Here is a 22,798-nt window from a genome sequence, read left to right on the forward strand (position 1 = left end):
CATGAGCTCTAGGCAACAACTTGTGTACAGTCATTAGGTTTAGAGTCAATAGATGAAGGGCCATCAAGTGTAGCCACAATGGATGAAACAAGGGGAGTCTTAGTGAGGGAGGTTGGTTCAACCACATTGGATGAATTAAGGGGAGTTATAATAGGGGGAATGGTGCAACCACAATTGATAAAACAAGGGGACTTTTAGTAGCAACAACAATGGGCTAAACTAGGGGAGTTTTAGTGGGCTAAACAAGGGAAGTTTTAGTAAGAAGGACTAGTGTAGTCACTGAGAATGAAACAAAGGAACTGGTACCTAGAACCAACCAAAGAAGAAGTTAACATTAGCTCTCAAACACTCCTACAATGCCTCCTCAAAATACTCAATAATTTGCAAAACATGCTACTAGTATCTATGCACATTGAGTTAGAAGCCTTAGGTTATGGTTACTAGAATCTCAAGGATCATGAATGTGTGCATGTTTATAAATCTATGCAGTTGTGTGTATTTCTTACAAGCTCATTACAAGGATTATATCCATCAAACCTTTTATGAAAACCCCAAAAACATCCATTATATAAACTTGATTTAAAATATTTTTTCTCTTTCAATCGCAAATACATAACTTCTTTGTATATAAGTTCCATATCAAAGAGGAATTTAAAAATAAAACAACAAAATTGAAACAGTAATATTAATAAAATAAGAATAGAAAGCGTAATTTTAATAACTATGACATCCAGACACTTAGATCATTTAAATTTAAAGTACTTGTGTTTTTGCATTGGCCTTCTCTGTTTTCCTATTGAATGCTTCATTCTGAACTATTTAGGAAAAATGCTTTGATCTCTTTGTCGCAAATGTTGAGCTTCCTTGTGCGGGGTAGATAAGGTTTGCCAATATATTAAACAGATTGGTGCGCACATGATGATGAGTTCGAATGACTTTCCTGGAAAACATGCAAATTCCATACTATCAAATACAATAAACCGAAAATCATTCAACTTACTCTTTCCATACTATCAAATACAATAAACAGAAAAAATTTGGCATTGCCTATGCTCAAAGTTCATTGTAAAGAAAACAGTACCCGTGCATTAGAAAAGATTGGCATGAAAAAGTGCTCTTCAAAAATTTCATATACATACATCTTGAGCAGACACTACAAAAATCAGAGAAAATGGAGGCCCTTACCAGTTTAAATTCTATGTGTTCAGAAAATTCATGACATATGTTCTCGCAGTAGGAAGTATCGTACTCAACGGGCCAATAAGTCAACCAAATGAAGCCGCACAAAAGCCATCTCAATGTCTGCCCTTCTAAATCTCTGTTCACCCTCCACGTGAAGGAATGCCCACAATCGTCTGTGAACCCTACACCCACTTTCTTTGTCGAAGAGGAGCAATGCCTATCTCTGAACCATACACATCTGCGTTTGAGCCTATTCAGATTTATACTGTCCATACCAGGCTCTGTCATGGAGACAACCTTGTTTCCTGTACCATCATCGTGGAGAGCCCATTCAAGCATTCCAATATTTTTTGTTTTTTCCCTTGACTGGTAAAATTTCCAGCCGCAGTTCCCGATTCCCATGGATTGTGCACACTGATATCGAATGGTTCCAGGATGTTGGCACGATTTAGTCCGCGAAAAATTTAGGATATTGGATTCATCAAGTAAGGGGGAAATTGATAGCAAGATCTGTGACGGAAAATGGCGTTCGCTCTTTAACCCTAACTCTTTCAGTTCTTTCTCTCTCTCTGGGTACTGATGAAATGAAAATGGAGTAATGTCGCATTCCACATTATGGATGTGAATCTCCACGGCTATCCAATCTGGAAATATTTCAACGGTGTAACGGAGATGAATAACGGCCTGCAGATTATTTAGGGTTAAGGCATAGTGAAGCCACTCGTCCTTTGTCTGCTCGCAGGACTCCTTGTTACGTCCCATAAAATCCATGAGAAGAAGGGGAGTGTAGGTTCTTATCATCCAAGACCCAGGATCAGAATTTAATCTCTTTGAAAAACAAAATGGGTTCATGACTGCATGTGTCTGATCGTCAGGGTTGCCATCATAGTAGTCTTGTGTGAAAATGGATGCCACCATGAGCATGAACTCATCTACGCTATCGTTTCCCATGGCTGTCAGAAAATCGAGTTTGCTTCCCAGAATTGCTTTGTCCAGCTCGTCTTCCGGAAACTGTAACATTCCGACCAAATTTTCTTTCCTGTGGGCGATGGTGCATGCAGCTAGAAACCCAGAGCTGAAAAGATCCTGAATCTGCAGAACATCTGAATGGGCGAGGAAATCGACTATAGGAACCCTAGAAATTTTATATGTATCTGCAACTGTACATTCGATCAGAAGGGCTAAGAAGTGAAGGAGATTGATGTTGCAATCATCCCAAATTGCGAGTGGCATACTTCCCAGACGGTAGATACGTTCAGCGGGAGAACTGGTTCCTTCGCTTCCGTAGAATGACATCTCCACTTCAAAGTGGAGCAACCCTGTTTCAACGTCTCTTTTCATAAAGAATTTAGCAATTTTGATTGTCTTGTTGTGGGGAGCCGAACTTGTCAATGTGAGGTATGCAGAATCGGTGAAATCCAGCGCAGAAATTTCGACCTCTAACTGAGATTCCTCCCAAGCGGACGTTGGTGGAACGTTAGAAATCCAATCATAAAACGTCGTGGGCATCGTAGATCGAATGGATTGAGCCTGCAGGTATCAACCGTGTCACTTAGGAATGCAGCTAGAAATCATGGTATGTCCGAAATTACAAGGTTTATAAGTGTTCTGTTTCACCTGGACGCCCTTCTTTACGTTTTGACTCGTCTTCTTTTTTATTATAAAATTAATTTAGTTTAGAATTTCTATTTATTAAAATAGAAAATACAAGTGTTTTATCTTGTAATATGTCCATCATTATTTTAAATTTTAAAAATATGGAATTATATGTTAAGGCATTTATTGTCCGATGCGTGATTTTAATGGGTTTCACGGGTTAACCAAAAACGGGGTGATTTTAACAGTTTTCACATGATTAGTGATATACAAAATAGCAATATATATATAATAGATAAATTTATTTGAAATTAGTATTTTTTTTGGTTATTAATTCTTTTTTATGGTTTGAAAATGAAAGGTGTAAATATGGACACAAGATTGCTAATCAGAAATCGTATTTTTCCCTTAATAACTATTTCTTAAAAATGAGTTTGTTATGCAATGAAATTTTGTTTTGTCTCTAGAGGCTTTTTCCATAATATACATCTTCAAAGAGCTTGTTTCCTTTACCATAGTAAAGGATAACAAATATTGAGAATAAAGATAGAGGTTACATGTATAGCTAGCCTTAAAATCATTTTCAATATACCGAGTACTCACTTGTTGTACATGTCATGATCTAACTACACATTTTGATTTAATACAATATTCTCATCACAGTTAAAAAATAAAAGTATTTCACTATGTGCAAATTCAAAAGAGGAACTCTACCAATTGAAAATGAAATATGGTGACTACAATGGGATAGTTGTAGATAGGAATGAAGTGACACAAATGGAAGTCTAGTGATTCTTGAGAAACATTAGAAATATTAACTTCAATATCCTTGTGCAATAAACTAATAGAGTTCAAAGTGATAATTTTCATTCCTAAAAAGGGGTCTCACCCATTTCTATAAACTTGAAATTGAAAGTAAGGAGTTGTGCATAACACACATTTTAAGCTAACTAATGAGAGAAGAATGTGTCGAACATTTTAAATGAATAGTTGCAAATGAAACCTAGGAAATAAATAAAAGAATAGCAAACCCTCACACATTGATTTAACCCCTCTTTAAAGCATGCCTAATATATTATTCAACGACTAAATTTTTACAATACATTACAATCTCTCTAAGCTCTCAATAACATTATTTAGCAACATAAGGATTCTCTAGACCATAACATGTCAAAATTCACATGTTTTGTTTTCCTTGAATCTAACACTCAATGAATAGAAATTACAAGACCATAAACCATTTACGGTTTTCTAATTCCACATGATAACAAGTACTAGCAATTAATTGGATAATTCTTACTACTTAACATTAATTTCTTGCTAGTAGTCTACATTTACTGTGTGCCACTACTTAACAATTATTCCCTATTATTGTTCAACATTTATTTCTTGCTACAATTTAGTAATCATTAGTTCCTCTACTACAAAACTTCGAAGTGTATGACACACATATCACACCATTCTCCCACTTGTCATATACGAGTTGCGAACCATGGGACTAGATTCCTCTTTTTGAGACGACCAATTTTGACTATTGAAGTACTCAATTTGGACAAGGGAAAGTGTACTTATGAAGAAAAGTCCACATATGCACATTTCGACATGTCGGGTCTAACATCAAATTGGTCACCCTTGAAAGCCTATAAGTACAAGTGACCTCAAGCTTATTTGGACATCACCAAACATATTCTTCTTCTCTTCTTCATAGATTGCTTCACACACATCTAAGGCTCAGTCGAGGAAATTGGTTCGTAGAGGTCCAAGATTACACGGTGTGAAGCTCGCATGTGTTCTAGGATTTTGGGTCACAATCAAAGTGTGCCCACAAGAAAATTTTGGCTACAACCATAGGCTCTCAAGCTCATCCGTGTGGTTGGAAGGTCTCAACCGCATGCACACCTATTCCTCTGTGTGTCTAGGCTCTAGGGCTAAATTTTGACATTTGACTGCACTTCACCATAACGAGTAAATGTTGTGTGTGATATATATTGATGTTGGGAAGATATTGATGAATGTTGTTGGGTTAATTTTGCTCAATGATTTTGTATTGAACTCATTGTACTCTATGCTAAACATTTTATGACAATCTAATAGAAGAAGAATTTTCAAAGGGTTTTCCACTTTGTGGGGTTTTTCCTTCGCCTTTGACCAAATTTGGTGTCTCGTGTTGATGTGTTGATTGTCTCCTTTGTCATTGCATTTATTGTTATATCTTCAATTACTATTGATGATTGGAAAGATTAATTATTATTGAAAAGATTGTTAATTGAAGAATTGAATTAGGCTAAAAGTAATTGAAACATCATAGAGTAGTGTGACAATTATAATGGTATCACAGTTGAGGTGAAGGAAAATACCAAAAGGAGACAAGCATTGAAGCAATCATCTTTGGAAAGTTGAAGGAGCCTATCTAATAAATTCAATATGTCTTCTTCTTTCTTCAAGGAACATGAGAAGTTGGGTGACTCATCTAACTCTGTTACGTGGAAGATCAATTTGGAGATCATAGTTGATAACAATGATGTTTTGGATTACATTCAAGGAAAAGTACACAAGCCTCCTTCTGTTGTTTCCAAGAACAACCACACGAAAGGTGCATTAGAGAAAAATAAATCATAATTCATGGATTACAAGATAGTTTACTTGCATATGTGGGAAATTTGAGAAAGTCTAAGGACATGTATGATAAGATAGCTTGCATGTATGAAGTCAACAATTTGAATGAAATCATCTCCTTGAAATATCAACTCAATGACATGAATATGAATAAAGGAGAGTTTGTACAATCATACATTATGAGGATATTTCATCTTAGAGATCAATTGCAAAGAGTTGGAGAAACTATCATGGCAAGGAATTGGTGATTGTAACTCTTAAAGGTATCCCTCCCATTTGGGAAACCATAATTACTACTATAAGAAACAACAATATACTCCCATCATTTGATGAGTATGTTGGAAAGCTCACTCAAGAAGAATCAAGGATGATATCTAGAGGAAGGATTCAAAATATGAAGAGGGAGAGCCCATTGCATTTGTCACTCAAAACAAGAAGAAGAAAGGAAAATAAGGTCCATAAAATTCAAGAAAGCCTCCACCTCGAAACGCAAAGAGAAGGAATGATAGAAGATCATTTCACATTGAATGCCACAATTTGTTGAAAATGCAGCAAGAAATTCCTAATTTAATTTTTCCTTAATTAAATTAGGATAAAATCGAAATTCCACATGAGAAGACAACAAGAGCGAGTTAACTAAGTTAATTTCACTTAGTTGGCTCAGTTAATTCGAGTTGAGGGCCTAAATTGAGTCATGTAGAGTGGCTCCTAAATTTTAGGAGCCTAGGTTGAGTTTAATTTGAGTTGTAATAATTTAATTCAGTTAATGTGAGTTAAAGTTAGTTAAACTAGTTCCAACTATTGGAGGAACTAGTAGGAGGTCTAGTAGTGGGGTGAAACTTTAGTGGTCAACGATTTAAATGATAAATCAACCTAAATTAACTCATGCATGCATAAAATTCAACTTACCGAGTTGAGATTGGAGTCCAAGGGCAGTGTACTATCAGTTGTAAACTATTCCAAGTTGTACAGATGGTGCATGCTATCAAAGGAAGACCCTAAAGGATTTGCGCAATGCAATGGAGAAAAATTCCTATTAAATAGGGGCTTAATTCCCGAGGCAACGCAAGGAAATAGGAGCTTGGAAAGTAGCAGAATTGGCTAAGTATTGGCCAGAGTAATCTTGTGAGACAGTGAGATAAATTATACTTGTGTAGAGATTGTTCAGGATGAACAAGTTTTATCTAATGTAATATACATATAGGAAGGGGTTTTGAGCAGCAAGCTTTCCCCTTAGACATATCTTTGAGCATATGTGATTGAATCTTGTCTCATGTTTATGTTGAGATTTCTCAATCGATTAATTGTTTTTGCTAATGAGTAGAGTATATTCAAGTCTTTTGTTTTATCATATTACATAAGAGATCAATCTATAAGGAATTTCTACATGGTATCATAGCTAGATTCATAGTAGATAAGAAAATTAAAAGTTTATGCAGGAGGTTCGAATTACAGGATCAATGTTGCAAGTTTTCTCCAAGACTGAGAAGATGAATTCCACCGAACTCAAGCTCGAGTATGCTATGGAAGGAACCACAAATTTTGTGGCATGGAATATCTGTATGTAGGCAGTAGTAGATGATAATGAGCTACTAGATTACATTAAAACATGTGTAGTTAAAATCCCAACATTTGATGCCCAGGATATCACTCAGTGGAAGAAGGATGTAGATAAAGTGAGGAGGATCATATTGGAGGGAGTTATAGCTCATATTGTCTCAAATATCCATGGAAAATAAACTCCATTCGTGATGTGGAAAACACTCACCAACTTCTTTGAGAATAGAAGTGATCATAGGAATCTGGCACTAAAGGACAAGCTTCGTAGCATCAAGATGCAAAAGAATGACAAAATTTCGTAGTACCTCAGCAATTTTACATAGTGTCAGGATGAACTTGGCGGGGTTGGTGTGAATGTCCGAGAAGAATATAGGTAGCACTAGCTTTGTTGGGTCTTCCCAAGAGCTAGCACAATTATCAGGATTCCGTGAATGGTAGAGACAAAGTACTAATTTGGGAGTGGTTACAGTTCGATCTAGTGAGGGAAGAAATAAGGTGGGACAATTGAGATGGGACCTCACCCAAAGAAGAGGAAGACGACCTTTCATTAGTTATAAAAGGAAAGAAATCCAAGGGAAAGAAGTCCCAAGGAAAGGATGAAAAGATAAAATACTTGTCCAACATCAAGTGCATTCACTGTCATGAATTCAGGCACTATGCCACAAAATGTCCCCAGAAGAAGGCAAGCAAGAAGGAGCATCAAGTAGCAATAGTAGGTGAAACTCTAGATTCATAATTCGAGCTTGATTTTACTCTCATTGCATGCATGGAAAGCACAGTAATGGGAAGCATGTGGTATATTAAGAGTGGTGCTTCGTTCCATATGACATGGAATAGAGATCTCTTCATTGACTTGGAGGAGGAAGACCTCCACCAAAACATTGAGTTTGGAGACGACGAGAGGTATAATGTGACTGATATCGGTACAATTACTTTTCATAGGGAGTCTCGCTCCCCTCTCAAACTCAAACATGTAATGTTTGTTCCGGGTTTAAAGAATAATCTTATTTCCATTGCAGTATTGGAAGACCGTGGCTACACTATGATATTTAGCAAAGTAAAGGTTTTCCTTAGACACATCGCCATGAGACAAGTGAAATAGATCACCGTGTGAGTCAATAACATATATGCACTTTAGTTTGAAGATGCATGCAAAGCCTTAAGGATCAAGGCAAAGGTTAGAGACTCGGTGGTTGAGAGTGAGCATAGTTTACCTCTCAAAATGGAGCCTCAAAAGAAGCCTTAGCAAGTTGTGGAGCAGCCACATTTGGAGAAGCAAGGAGGAGACAAAGTGAAAACATCCACTCAAGAAAATACCTCAAGTAGGGGGGAATTTCGAGCTAAGTGGGTAGAGGGAGCACATGCAACCATATCTCCATGTGTGAGGTGGGGGAATGTGAAGTAATAATCCCAAGAGTTGCAGAAATTTGGGCAGGGACCATTGAGGTGTTTTTGTCTCATGGATCATTACTATGTTATGGGAGCTCACAATAATCAGTATCAGGAGGATCAATGTTAGTAAGATACTAAGGAGTGTAGATCACTGTTGACAACAGAGCGAGAGGCTTAGTAGCAGAGTCAGCGGTAGCACAATTTTCCAATTAGATAGTTGTATATTTATTCAGTGATTATTTTTATTTATTTGTTTTTATTCTCTTCAGTTGCACATGTTGTAGTAGCAACAACAACACTCATAAGTGTTTCAAGAATTATATTCCTACAGAGGAAGAGGATATAGATATTTTGACAAAGGAATTGTCAAGAGAAAAATTTAAGTTCCATAGAGACAGAATTGTGGTATCTCATAATCTCTTTCTTGCTAAGAGTGTTGAAAATGCTGCAAGAAATTCCTAATTTAATTGTGTACTTAATTAAATTAGGAGAAAATTGAAATTCAACATCACAAGGCAACAACAATGAGTAAACTAAGTTAATTTCACTTAGTTGTCTTAGTTAATTCGAGTTGAGGGCCTAACTTGAGTCATGTAGAGTGTTTCCTAAATTTTAGGAGCCTAAGCTGAGTTTAATTTGAGTTGTGATAATTTAATTCGGTTAAACTGAGTTAAAGTCAGTTAAACTAGTTCCAATTGTTGGAGGAACTACTAGGAGGTATAGTAGTGGGTTGCAACTTTAGTGTTCAACTAGTTAACTCATAAATCAACCTAAATTAACTCATGCATGCACAAAATTCAAGTTACCTTGTTGAGATTAGTGTCCAAGGGAAGTGTACTATGAGTTTTAAACTATTCCAAGTTGTACAAATGGTGCATGAAGTTAGAGGAAGACCTAAAGGAACTGTGAAATACAACGGAGGAAATTTCCTATTAAATATGGGCCTAATTACCAAGGAAACAATGCAATGAAATAGGAGCTTAAAACGCAACATAATTGGCTAAGTATTGGCCAGAGTAAGCTTGTGAGGCAGTGAGATATATTATACTTGTGTAGAGATTGTTCAGGATAAAAAAGCATTGTATTTGTTCTCTATTTTTCTAATCTAATCCAATATACAAATAGGAAGGGGTTTTGAGTAACAAGCTTTCCCCTTACATAAATCTCTGAGCATAAGTGATTGAATCTTGTCTCATGTTTATGTTATGCTTTCTCGATCAATTAATTATTTTTGTTGATGATTAGAGTAGATTCAAGTATTTTGTTTTATCATATTACATAAACAAACTAAATCTACAAGAAATTTCTACACAATTGTCATAAGAAGGGTCATTATGCTCCACATTACCCCGAGAAGAACAATGGTCCATGCTACAACACTAGAACCAACATCAACAGGTTTGATGATCAAATAAGAAGAGATAACTGAAGGAATGATCACAATGAAAGAGATGAAAGAAGAAGAAGAGATGCTCGAAGTGATCATGAAGAATATCGTCATCCTCAAAATAAGTCAATGTACTTGAAGATTGAAAGTAATATTAGTAATTAATATTAATATATTCTTATTTTTTCCCTTACTAGTTCCTCTCCTTCATTTTCAGGGGATAGGTGGTTGGTTGATAGTGGAGCCAATCATCATTTCACTAAGTATAAAGAAGTTCTCTCTAATTTGGTAGAGAGGGAGTCAAATTTGAAAATTTCATTTGGATTCTGGGGAATCTGTTTTACTCTAGGATGTGATATATGTCTCAGGATTGAAGAAGAATTTGGTATCAATATCTACTTTGGAAGACAAATGGATGAGAGTTTCTTTCATCAAGGGAAAGGTTCTTACTTGGCATGTTGAATCTCCTATGGGAGATGCATTTCCATTGGGATCGATATTTGAAGGACTCTACAAAGTTGTTGGAAGTCCTCTTCTAGCATTGGTCCATGATACTAATCATATAAGAGAGTTATGGCACCAAACATTGACTCATTTACATTATGATTCTCTTCCAAAATTGAATAAATAATTTTCTCGTATTCCCAATGTTCAAGCCCAACATGATGGAATATGTAAAGGTTGTGCTAGCAGAAAGAAGACAGGAAAAGCATTCCCTTATAGCGAGAATAAGAAAAATGAAATCCTCCATCTCATTCATTCCATCATATGTGGTCTCACGCTCGTACATTCTATTGGTACCCATCTCTATTACATCACCTTAATTGATGACTTCTCAAGGAACACATGGATATATTATTTGAAGCATAAGGATGAAGACTTCAAAATGTTTAAGGAGTTCAAAGGTTTGGTTGAAAATCAAAGAGGGAATAAAATCAAGATATTCATGTCAGACAATGATGGAGAATACATTTCAAATGAGTTCATCGATTATTGGAAGAAGGAAGGTATCAAGAAATAGATGATTGTTCCCTATAATCACAAACAAAATGGAGTAGCTGAAAGAAAGAACAGGTCTATTGTAGAATTTGCTCATGCCATGCTCCATGATCAAAAGTTTCCAAAGTTACTTTAGGGAGAAGCAATGAATGTTGTCATATATGTTCAAAACAAGGTGCCTCATCAAGCATTGGACAAAAACACCCCCGAAGAAGTGCTCACAGGTGTCAAGCCCAATGTTGTCCATATCTATATATTTGGTTGTCTCGTATATCTCCATTTTCCGAAGGAAAAAAGAAACAAGCTAGAATCCATGAGAATAAAATGTACGTTTGTTGGATATTCTGAAATTTCTAAATTCTTTATAATATATATTACTAGTCAAAGGAAGGTTGAGATTAGAAGGTATGTAATGTTCAATGAAGATGTTTCCTTTGGGAAAGAAAGGGAACTTCCTCTTCCTCCTCCTCCTCATAAGAAGAATGATGATATGGATATTTTAGATGGTCCTTCCTGCCTAAATCTGAGAAATACATTGTTGATGATCCCATGGAACCCATGGATCCCTTAGATCCTCATCCAATTGATCCTTTTGCAAGGAAGAGGCTATGGAGGTACTAAGGATATGTTGTAGCCATGAGAAATATGATTGAATCCAAACATCCCACCTTTGAAGAAGTCATGAAAGAACAAGTTTGGAATGATTTTATTGCCAAAGAATATGAATAAATTATGAAGAATGAAATATGGGATGTTGTATTGAGATCGAAGGGGAAATTCGTCATGGAATTAAAGTGTCTATTCAAGATTAAACATGGAGTTGACGGTAGCGTTGAGAAATATAAAGCAAGGTTTGTGGCCAAAGGATTCTCCTCGAATGAAGAAGAAGATTATGGTGACAGATTTGCACCTATGTCTCTATCTACAACCATTCGTTCAATAGTTTCTCTTGTCGCAAATCAAGGATGGACCCTACCTAAGATGGACATGAAGACAACATTCCTCCATGGCATGTTATAGGAAGAAGTGTACGTTGAGAAGCCACATGGATTTTAAGTAGAGGATTGAAATACATGTGTTTCCAGGTTGAAGAAGGTATTGTATGGTTTGATCCAAGCTCCCAGAGTATGGTACACCCACATACATAGTTATCTCGTAAAACTAGGATTCACAAGAAGCAATGTCTATCCAAGCCTTTTCGTCAAGATGGTCCAGGTATGTCATTTATTTTTATTTTATATGTTGATGATCTATTCTTGACAGGTAGTGAGTCCTTGATAATAAAATGTAAGAGGGAGCTAGCCTCTGAATTCGAGATGAATGACCTTGGACTTGTGCACTACTTTATAGGCCTTGAGGTGTGGAAAAGGCCTAGTGATATTCTCCTCTCACAAGGAAAATATGTCATGAATCTATTGGAGATATTTGAAATGACATAATGCAAGTCTTTTCCCACAATGATGGAAATGAATTTCGATAAGTTATGTGGAGAAGTTGCAGGACACGATTTGGTTAATCCATCCTAATATAGACAATTGATTGGGCCTTTTATGTTCTTAGTGAACACCTATACCAACATATGTTATGCGATAAAAAATTGATTCAATTCATGACCGAGCCTCTACATGCACATTGGATTGCTTCAAACACATTTGTAGATATTTTGATGCGATGCTTACCCTTGTTCTGAGATATTTTTCTGGAGATGTTCAACTTCATGGATATATCGATGTTTACTCGGTGGGAAACATTATTGAGAGGAATAGTACATATGCATGTTTTTTTGGTCTTGGATCTACCATGATATCTTGGATGAGCAGGAAGTTGAATTCCATAGCATTGACTACCACTGAGGCAGAGTACATTGCCACTAGCATGGCTAGTTGTGAAGGAGTTTGGTTGAGGAAGCTCTTTGGAGAGGTATTTGAGGAGGTCCAAGATAATACAGTGATATATTAGGACAACAAGAGTGGTATCCATCTCGCATAGAATCTTTATTTTCATGAAATTCCAAGCACATAGAGATTCAATATCATTATATTTGATACATGGTGTAGAGAGGAGTCATTATACTCCATCATATATCGACAAATGAGTAAATTATAGATATTCTCACCAAGGATTTTCCAAAAGGGAAGTTCTTGGTCTTCATAGAGAAGCTTGGACTAATGGATGTGACCCCTCCTGATAAGGGGCATCATTTCTTGAAAAAAATGAGCCAGGTCTTCCCCCGTGTCAGAGCTCCCAAGGTGAGGAATTAAGATAGAGGCCTCCTTGGGTTAAGGGATCTTTAGACAATAGGGTCGTAGATGTTGCTCCCTTATCTGTTATCTATATGGTTTGAGATTTCTCTCCCCTATCTTGGTATTTATAGAGTATACCCTAGCTAGCATCATACCCACAAGTTGGTCTTGTTGTGATTACCGCTCCAATGAGTTGAGAGAGTACTTGGAGGCATACAAACCAAGCTTCTTATGATGTAGGTATTCTACCACATGAGTCTTCAAGGTCATTGTTGGGGAGATCCGTGGGAAATAGTATGGGTAGATATATGCTCCCCTATATCACCTATTTCTCAATATGGGGTTGAAGATGTTTTTCTCCCCCATGAGATTCTGGGTTGAGATGTGCTCCCCTATGTAGTTTCAGGTTGAGATGTGCTCCTTGGTATTATTTTTCAAATTTATATATGATCTCTAATGTTATATAGGGTGGTATCTAATGTTCCCTGATTCTTCTTCTTTATTTTTCAAGAATGTTTCATCAGATAGAGTTGAGAAGAGATGGGACATGATATGGCGATGACATACACATGACATGATGCAATTAGAATTTATTCCTAGCTAAGAGGGAGTCTTAATTTAGTAGCTTAATGACAAAATCCAACCATGAGAATATATTCCTCTTTTTTAGAGGACCAATTTTGAATATTGAAGTGCTCAATTTACATAAGGGAAAGTGTACTTATGAAGAAAATCCCACATATGCACATTTGGACACGTCGGCCCTAACAAGAAATTGGTCACCCTTGTAAGCCTATAAATACAAGTGACCTCAGGATTATTTGGACAAAAAAAAGTATCTTCATTTTATTTTCATCATTGAATGGTTCATATAGGTCTCAGGCTGGGTTGAGGAAAGTGGTTCATAGAAGTCCAAGATTGCAGGGTCTGAAGCTTGCACGTGTTTTAGGGTTTTGGGTAACAACCACAGGCTGTTCACAGGAAATTTTTGGTTACTACCAAAGGTTGGAAATATCATACATGAGTTTGGAAGGTATCAACCACATGCACACGTCTTCCACCATGCGGTTGGGCTCTAGGGCTAATTTTTTACATTTGACCGCAAACAAGAAAAGTTATCTTTGATATATATTGATGTTGGGAACATATTTCTGAATGATGTTCGGTTAATTTTGCTGGATGATTTTTTATTTTTCTCATTATACTCATGTTGAAATTTTTATGATAATCTAATAGAAGAATAGCTTAGAAAGGGTATCCCACCTTGTGGGGTTTTCACCTAGTCTTTGACCAAATCTAGTGTATATTGTTGATGTGTTGATTGTCTCCTTTGTCATTATATTTTTTGTTCTATCTTCAATTATTTTTTATGATGGGAAAGATTAATTGTTATTGAAAAGATTGCTAATTGAATAATTGAATTGGGCTAAAAGTAATTGAAACAACATAGAGTAGTGTGAAAATTAACACCCTTGCAAAAGCATAAGGGATAATGGATGAAACTGAACTAAATTCTCATTAACATAAGGTGATGAAATATGTAATGAGGTGCGTTCTTCATAATGACGTGTAATCATGATTTTATGTCTTTAATGTAAATATAAAAATAAATTTATTATTGTTGTTCTTGACGCATGGGTTTCATGCTTAAAGGAAATATAGTTTTAGGTCGAGCACCCATTGAGTGCTTCTAGGTCAATTGAGTCATTATCATGTATTGAAGACCCTTTTGGGCATGTTACATGTTGTAAATAAAAACATATTTAAGACATATTTAGAGTCAAAGACACGTCAAGACCTTCTCAATAATGCAAGCATCAAATTAGCCTTCAAGGAGATGTCGACCTACTAGAAGAGGACATGTCAGCTCATTACGTCTCTAGAACAAGCCTATATATAAGTAAACTCATCCTCACTTAGAGAAGACACACAACTAAACAAGAAGTTTTATCAAGAAGGGGTAGAGGATGAAAAAGAGGCCAAGACAATTAACAATGAAAAGGAAAAGAAGATACACAGTTTTGAAACTATTTTTGGGCTCAAATTTTTCACACATGTGAAAGGAGTGTGACATCATCAACTGCAGTAGTAACATAAATTGCAATCATTATCAGTGACTGATTTTTGGGTCAATAAAGGTCTCCTTTGCAAGCCAAAGTAACAAGGAAGAGAAGACAAATCAATTGAATAATAAAGGAGAAAAACTTGTCCATCTTCTAGCGATATGTGTGAACTACAGTTTCTGTAGAAAAGGACAAAATTACAGTCCTACTACAACAAGCTGAAATTCTAAAGAAGGGTTGAAATTTAAGGTTGTGAAGCAAGTTTGATTAACATTGACTTGAAGGAAAGGAAGCACATCAAGGAATGGTTTTGAAGTGGTCTTAGAGGGGACTTGGTCAAGGGTCTTAGGTCATTGAATTTATCAAATGAAGGTTTATAAGAAGCGAATAATTCTTGTAGGTTTTCCTCTTAAGAGGAGGGGTTTTGGCCCTGCTTGATAGCCTACATATTTTGTCATCTTGTTTCATTGTCCTTTATGATTTGGTAGTTGTTTGATGATAAGAATACTAAATATAATCAAGGGAAAGAATAATCTAATTAAGTTAAAAAAGACAAAATATACATAACAAGTAGTTATCAAAGTAAGATAAATCACCTAACTTGTTGCACTATATTTGTTAACATGAGATCATAGCTAAGGTAATAAGACAAGGAAAGGAAACTTGTGGAAAAGATCAACAAAAGGAATAAAAGAGGTCATCAAACCATTAGGAAAGGATACATAAGGGAAAAGAAATCCAATCAACAGGGACCATTCATCACATTTCAAAGAGAAGAAGACCTTAAAACCCTAGCCCATCTAAGGAAGGGTTCTTATTATAAAACCAGCTCACAAAAAGATAGAAAAGATAGATCAATGACTTAAAAATCAGCCTCTTCGAGGGGGCGACCTCCTTTACATTACACAAATGCACAATTATTCAATGATGCAAATGACAAAGCCTCCTTTCTATATATAGGAGTATAAGGGATCACAATATAACCAAATCTAACCTAACAATAATAATATAACGGCACAAAAATAACAATAGTGGGCTTCTATCAAGCATAATAATAACAATAAGGGGACAATAGGGGCACAAAAATAACAATAAGGGATACAATGACAATAGTAATTTGGGAATCACTAGTATTATAGGGACCTAACATGCCCCTCTCCTTCAAAAAAGTGTTGTCCTCAATGCTTGAGTAGTTTTAGATGCTTCTGTATAAAATTATCATCCTCCCATGTGGAATCTTCAATGGCTAAGTTCTTCCACTTGATGTGATACTCTAAAATTGATCAATTTCGTAGTTGTCGAGTTATCTTTTCTTTGACTGCTTCAGGTTAATATTGACTTGAAGGAAGGGAAGCACATCAAGGAATGGTTTTGAAGTGGTATTAGAGAGGACTTGGTCAAGGGTCTTAGGTCATTGAATTTATCAAATGAAGGTTTATAAGAAGAGAATAATTCTTGTAGGTTTTCCTCTCAAGAGGAGGGGTTTTGGCCCTGCTTGATAGCCTACATATTTTGTCATCTTGTTTCATTGTTCTTTATGATAGGGTAGTTGTTTGATGATAAGAATACTAAAGATAATCAAGGGAAAGAATAATCTAATTAAGTTAAAAAAGACAAAATATACATAACAAGTAGTTATCAAAGCAAGATAAATCACCTAACTTGTTGCACTATATTTGTTAACATGAGATCATAGCTAAGGTAATAAGACAAGGAAAGGAAACTTGTGGAAAAGATCAACAAAAGGAATCAAAGAGGTCATCAAACCATTGGGAAAGGATACATAAGGGACAAGAAATCCAATCAACAGGGACCATTCATCACATTTCAAAGAGAAGAAGACCTTAAAACCCTAGCCCATCTAAAGAAGGGTTCTTATTATAAAACCAGCTCACAAATAGATAGAAAAGATAGATCAACGACTTAAAAATCAGCCTCTTTGAGGGGGAAACCTCCTTTACATTACACAAATGCACAATTCTTCGATGATACAAATGACAAAGCCTCCTTTCTATATATAGGAGTCTAAGGGATCACAATATAACCAAATCCGACCTAACAATAATAATATAAGGGCACAAAAATAACAATAGTGGGCTTCTATCAAGCATAATAATAACAATAAGGGGACAATAGGGGCACAAAAATAACAATAAGGGATACAATGACAATAGTAATGGGGGAATCACTAGTATTATAGGGACCTAACATGCCCCTCTCCTTCAAAAAAGTGTTGTCCTTAATGCTTGAGTAGTTTTAGATGCTTCTGTATAAAATTATCATCCTCCCATGTGGAATCTTCAATGGCTAAGTTCTTCCACTTGATGTGATACTCAAAAATTGATCAATTTCATAGTTGTCGAGTTATTTTTTCTTTGACTGCTTCAGGTTCCAATAGTGGGCTTCTATCAAGCATAATAATAACAATAAGGGGACAATAGGGGCACAAAAATAATAATAAGGGATACAATGACAATAGTAATGGGGGAATCACTAGTATTATAGGGACCTAACATGCCCCTCTCCTTCAAAAAAAATTTGTCCTCAATGCTTGAGTAGCTTTAGATGCTTCTGTATAAAATTATCATCCTCCCATGTGGAATCTTCAATGGCTAAGTTCCTCCACTTGATGTGATACTCTGAAATTGATCAATTTCGTAGTTGTCGAGTTATTTTTTCTTTGACTGCTTCAGGTTAACATTGACTTGAAGGAAAGGAAGCACATCAAGGAATGGTTTTGAAGTGGTCTTAGAGGGGACTTGGTCAAGGGTCTTAGGTCATTGAATTTATCAAATGAAGGTTTATAAGAAGAGAATAATTCTTGTAGGTTTTCCTCTCAAGAGGAGGGGTTTTGGCCCTGCTTGATAGCCTACATATTTTGTCATCTTGTTTCATTGTTCGTTATGATTTGGTAGTTGTTTGATGATAAGAATACTAAATATAATCAAGGGAAAGAATAATCTAATTAAGTTAAAAAAGACAAAATATACATAACAAGTAGTTATCAAAGCAAGATAAATCACCTAACTTGTTGCACTATATTTGTTAAAATGAGATCATAGCTAAGGTAATAAGACAAGGAAAGGAAACTTGTGGAAAATATCAACAAAAGGAATAAAAGAGGTCATCAAACCATTAGGAAAGGATACATAAGGGACAAGAAATCCAATTAACAGGGAACATTCATCACATTTCAAAGAGAAGAATACCTTAAAACCCTAGCCCATCTAAGGAAGGGTTCTTATTATAAAACCAGCTCACAAAAAGATAGAAAAGATAGATCAACGACTTAAAAATCAGCCTCTTTGAGGGGGCAACCTCCTTTACATTACACAAAATGCACAATTCTTCAATGATACAAATGAAAAAGCCTCCTTTCTATATATAGGAGTCTAAGGGATCACAATATAACCAAATCCGACCTAACAATAATAATATAAGGGCACAAAAATAACAATAGTGGGCTTCTATCAAACATAATAATAACAATAAGGGGACAATAGGGGCACAAAAATAACAATAAGGGATACAATGACAATAGTAATGGGGGAATCACTAGTATTATAGGGACCTAACATGCCCCTCTCCTTCAAAAAAGTGTTGTCCTTAATGCTTGAGTAGTTTTAGATGCTTCTGTATAAAATTATTATCCTCCCATGTGGAATCTTCAATGGCTAAGTTCTTCCACTTGATGTGATACTCTGAAATTGATCAATTTCGTAGTTGTCGAGTTATTTTTTCTTTGACTGCTTCAGGTTCCAATATGATTTTTCCTTCCTCATCAAGTCCTGGCAATATTGTTTGAACTAGGAGCTTGTCACCTATAACCTTCTTTAAGCATGACACATGGAAAAATAGGTGCACTCAGGAAGCTGCAAGAAGCTCCAATTTGTATTCCATAGTACCTATCTTTTGCAACACCTTGTACGGACCATAATACTTTAGTGATAATTTATTATCCTTATTAGCTTGCTTAAGGGGCATTTGTTTATATGGTTGTAGCCATAGGAATACCCAATTAGCTACATCAAAACTTATTTCGCTACGATGTTGATCTTCCTGCTGTTTCATTGTATTTTGCGCCAAGGTGAGGTTATCCTTTAAGAGTTGGAGAACTTGTTGTTGATGCTCGATGTGATCTTCCACTGCTTGAACCTTAGAACTTTCTCTTAAATATGATGTGATGGATGGTGGATGATATCCATAAAGTGCCATAAATAGGGTCATTTTTGCTGTAGTATGGAAGGAAGTGTTATACCACCATTCAGCCAGAGGCAACCATTTGACCCATTGTGTTTTTTTATCAAATACAAAGCAACGGAGATTTCCTTCCAAACATTTGTTTACTATCTCAATTTTCCCATTAGATTGAGGATGATAAGATGAGCTATGAGCTAACTAAGTACCAAGACAAGAAAATAATTTTGTTCAAAAATTTCCAGTGAAAATAGGATCTTTGTCACTTACAATAATCTTTGGGTTTCCATGTAGCTTTTGACTTGTATCCATAAATGCAGTATAAATTGTACTTGCTTTAAATGGATGATATAATGCACAAAAGTGTGCATACTTGGTAAGTATGTCAACTACCACCATGATAACACTCTTTCCTTTGGACTTGGGTAAACCTGTGATAAAATCCATTGAAACCTCCTCCCAATGTTGGTTTGGAATGGATAAAGGTTGTAATAGACCTGGGGTCTTAATTGTTTCAACTTTATTTTTTTGGAAAACCAAACATTCCACCAAAAACTTTTGAATATCTGATTTAAGCCCATCCCAAAAAAATTCTTTCTTAACCTTGTGGTAAGTTTTTAGAAATCTTGAGTTCCCTCCTAAGGGGGATCAGTGCAATTCCCTAGGAATCTTTTGTTTGAGTTGGGAATTCTTACATAGGTATAACCAATCTTTGTACCATAATGAATCATTTTTCCATCTAAATGTATCAAATGTACTGGGATCTTGTTGTAACTTTTGAATGAGTGTCCACACTTCTTCGTCATTATTCCATTCATCCCTTGCTTCGTTTATCCAATCTGGTTGGATAATATAAATGGCACAAATAAATGCTTCCACATCCTCATCATTTCTTGAGAGTGCATTTGCCACAACATTTTTCTTCCCTTTTTTGTAGATAATTTCAAAGGCATAACCCAACATCTTTGTGACCCATTTTTGCTGCTCTTCTAAAGATAATATTTGTTCTAAAAAGTATTTAAGACTATCATGATCTGTTTTTACCTTGAAGTGCCTTCCCGTTAGGTAGGGTCAACATTTCTTAAGTGCATGTAGTATTTCCAACATTTCCTTCTCATAAATAGCTTTGTGTAAATACTTTCCTTTGATTGGATGACTTTCGAAAGAAATGGGTCTTTCTTCTTGCATTAAAACAACACCAATTCCATTTCATGAGGCATCACATTCCACAATAAAGGTTTTTGTAAAGTCTAGTGTAGCTAAGGCTAGTTCTTGGCACATTGCCTCTTTAAGATGTTCAAAGGCCTTCGTTGCTTCTGGAGTCCATGAAAATGCACCTTTCTTCAATAATGTTGTTAGAGGTGTTGCTATTCTCTGATAATTCTTAACAAACTTGCAATAATACCCCGTCAACCCAAGAAATCCCCGTAGATTCTTTGTGGATGTGGGGATTTTCCATTCCTTAATGGTTTTAATTCTGCTAGGGTCTACCTTAACCCCTTCATGAGATACAATATGACCCAGATATTCCACCTCTTGTACTCCAAAGAAACATTTGGAGCTTTTTGCATATAATTGTTTCTCCTCCAATAGTTTGAGCACCCAGTCAACATATTGAACATGATCCTTCCAAGACTTGTTGTAGATTAGTATATCATCAAAAAATACTAACACAAATTTTATGAGGAAGGTTTTGAAAATGGAATTCATCAAACCTTGAAATGTAGAAGGTGCATTGGTAAGGACAAAAGGCATGACCAAAAATTCATAATGACCCTCATGAGTTCAAAATGTTGTTTTTGGAATGTTTTCAATCTTCATTCTGATTTGATGATATCCTGAATGAAGATCCAACTTGGTGAAGTAAATTGATCCATGCAATTCATCCAATAATTCACCAATGACAAGAATGGGAAATTTATCTTTAATAGTGAGCTTGTTTAGCTCCCTATAATCTGGACACATGCGCCATGATCCATCCTTCTTGTGAACCAATACTACCGGAGTGGAGAAAGAACTTTGACTAGGTTGAATTATACCAGCCTCTAGCATTTTTGCAACCATACATTCAATTTCACTCTTTTGGGCATAGGGATATTTGTAAGGCCTCATGTTTGGAGGAACACTTCCTGGAATCAAATGAATAGCATGATCATGATCACAAATAGGTGGGAGGCCCTTGGGAGTCTCAAATACCTTGGAATTATCGTCCACGACTTTTTGGAGATTTGGATAAATAGATGATTTCGATGTGGGAACCTCTAGTGAAGATAATTGTGAAATTATGCCTCGTTGTTCTTTATTTAGAAGCTTTGTCATTCCGTTAGAGCTAATTATACTTCCTGGTTTCCCTATGATACCCCTTAATTCAACTTCCTTTCCTTCTGAAGACAATTTCATGAAAAGTTCTTAAAAATTAAAAGCTATTGTACCCCAGGATTGTAGCCATTGGACTCTCAACACCACCCATTGGAATGGAAAGCATTGGGCTATTCAATACATATTCTACTTGGATAGCTTGATATTATGGCCCTTTCTTGAGCAAGTTATGGTCCTTCCACTTACAACCATTACTTGACACTCTGGTGTTGGATATAGGAAGAAATTCAATTCCTTGGCTATCTTACAATGAATAAAATTATGGGTACTATCCAAATCAATCAACACTATTACCTTTTTCTTCTTGATATGCCCTTCTATCTTGATAGTTTGAGGAGTGGTAGTTCCATCCAATGCATTACAAGATATGGTCAGACTGATTTCTTCTTTCTCTAGGGTTTTTTACTGGTGTATATCCTCTTCTTTTGACGTTTCTTCTTCTTTTTCTTCCTCCTCTTCATAATATATGTAAAATAATTTCTTCACGGCACACTTATGACCTTTAGTGTATTTACTATCACAACTGTAACAAAGCCCTTTTTCTCTTTTTCTCCCAATCGCTGTGGTGTCAACCTTGTAGGTTGTGGATGGCTTGGGGCAACAACACTTCCATCTTTATTATTGTGAGTGGTAGGCTTCCTTGTTGCCATAATTTTGATTTCCATTTTTCTTGCCAACTTGAACGCCTTCTCCAATGAATCAGGTTCCCAAAGGTGAACCTCATGTTGGATGTTATCCTTTAAAGTCCCTATGAACACATCATCCTATGCTCCTCTGGAATATGTTTTACCCTTATATTCAATTTTTGGAAGTCCTCAATGTGCTCCATCATTGAACCCTTTTGTTTGAGATTTATCAATTGGCTAAATAAAGTGTTATTTTTTGTACCCTCATAATGTGATATCATTTACAAGAGGAAAGTCATCGATACCATACAAACTAATTTGGTTGCAAATATAAAGTTGTAATGTGTACTTTTTGTGTGTTTTGGACATTATGGAGATCAAAAAATTGCTCCATCTGTAGTATCCATGTTGCAGGATCCTTTCCATCAAACTTCCTTATATCGATCTTTGGAACACGGTGGTTCTTCGATCCAATGTTAGAGTCTATGAAATCATGGTTAACATTTATTTTGTTCTCATCATGAGTTTCCTTTACTACCCTTTCGCCATTAGTAAGAA

At 35.9% G+C, this 22,798-nt stretch overlaps 1 protein-coding gene across 1 annotated transcript; it reads right to left on the reverse strand.

Annotated features, from left to right (window-relative positions):
• Nucleotides 1–276: 276 nt before the first annotated feature.
• Nucleotides 277–2,691, reverse strand: LOC149160637 (uncharacterized). The gene is made up of 2 exons (XM_089434665.1): nt 1,186–2,691; nt 277–306 (listed from the first exon to the last, which is right to left on the reverse strand). The coding sequence occupies exons 1-2, from the start codon at nt 2,689–2,691 to the stop codon at nt 277–279; spliced, it is 1,536 nt and encodes a 511-aa protein (XP_089290791.1).
• Nucleotides 2,692–22,798: the final 20,107 nt, after the last annotated feature.

The sequence above is a fragment of the Pinus tabuliformis genome, chromosome 5_2 (genome assembly GCF_031772625.1).
Source record: "Pinus tabuliformis cultivar Carrire ecotype Pingquan chromosome 5_2, CPIR1, whole genome shotgun sequence".
NCBI classification, from domain to species: Eukaryota; Viridiplantae; Streptophyta; class Pinopsida; order Pinales; family Pinaceae; genus Pinus; species Pinus tabuliformis.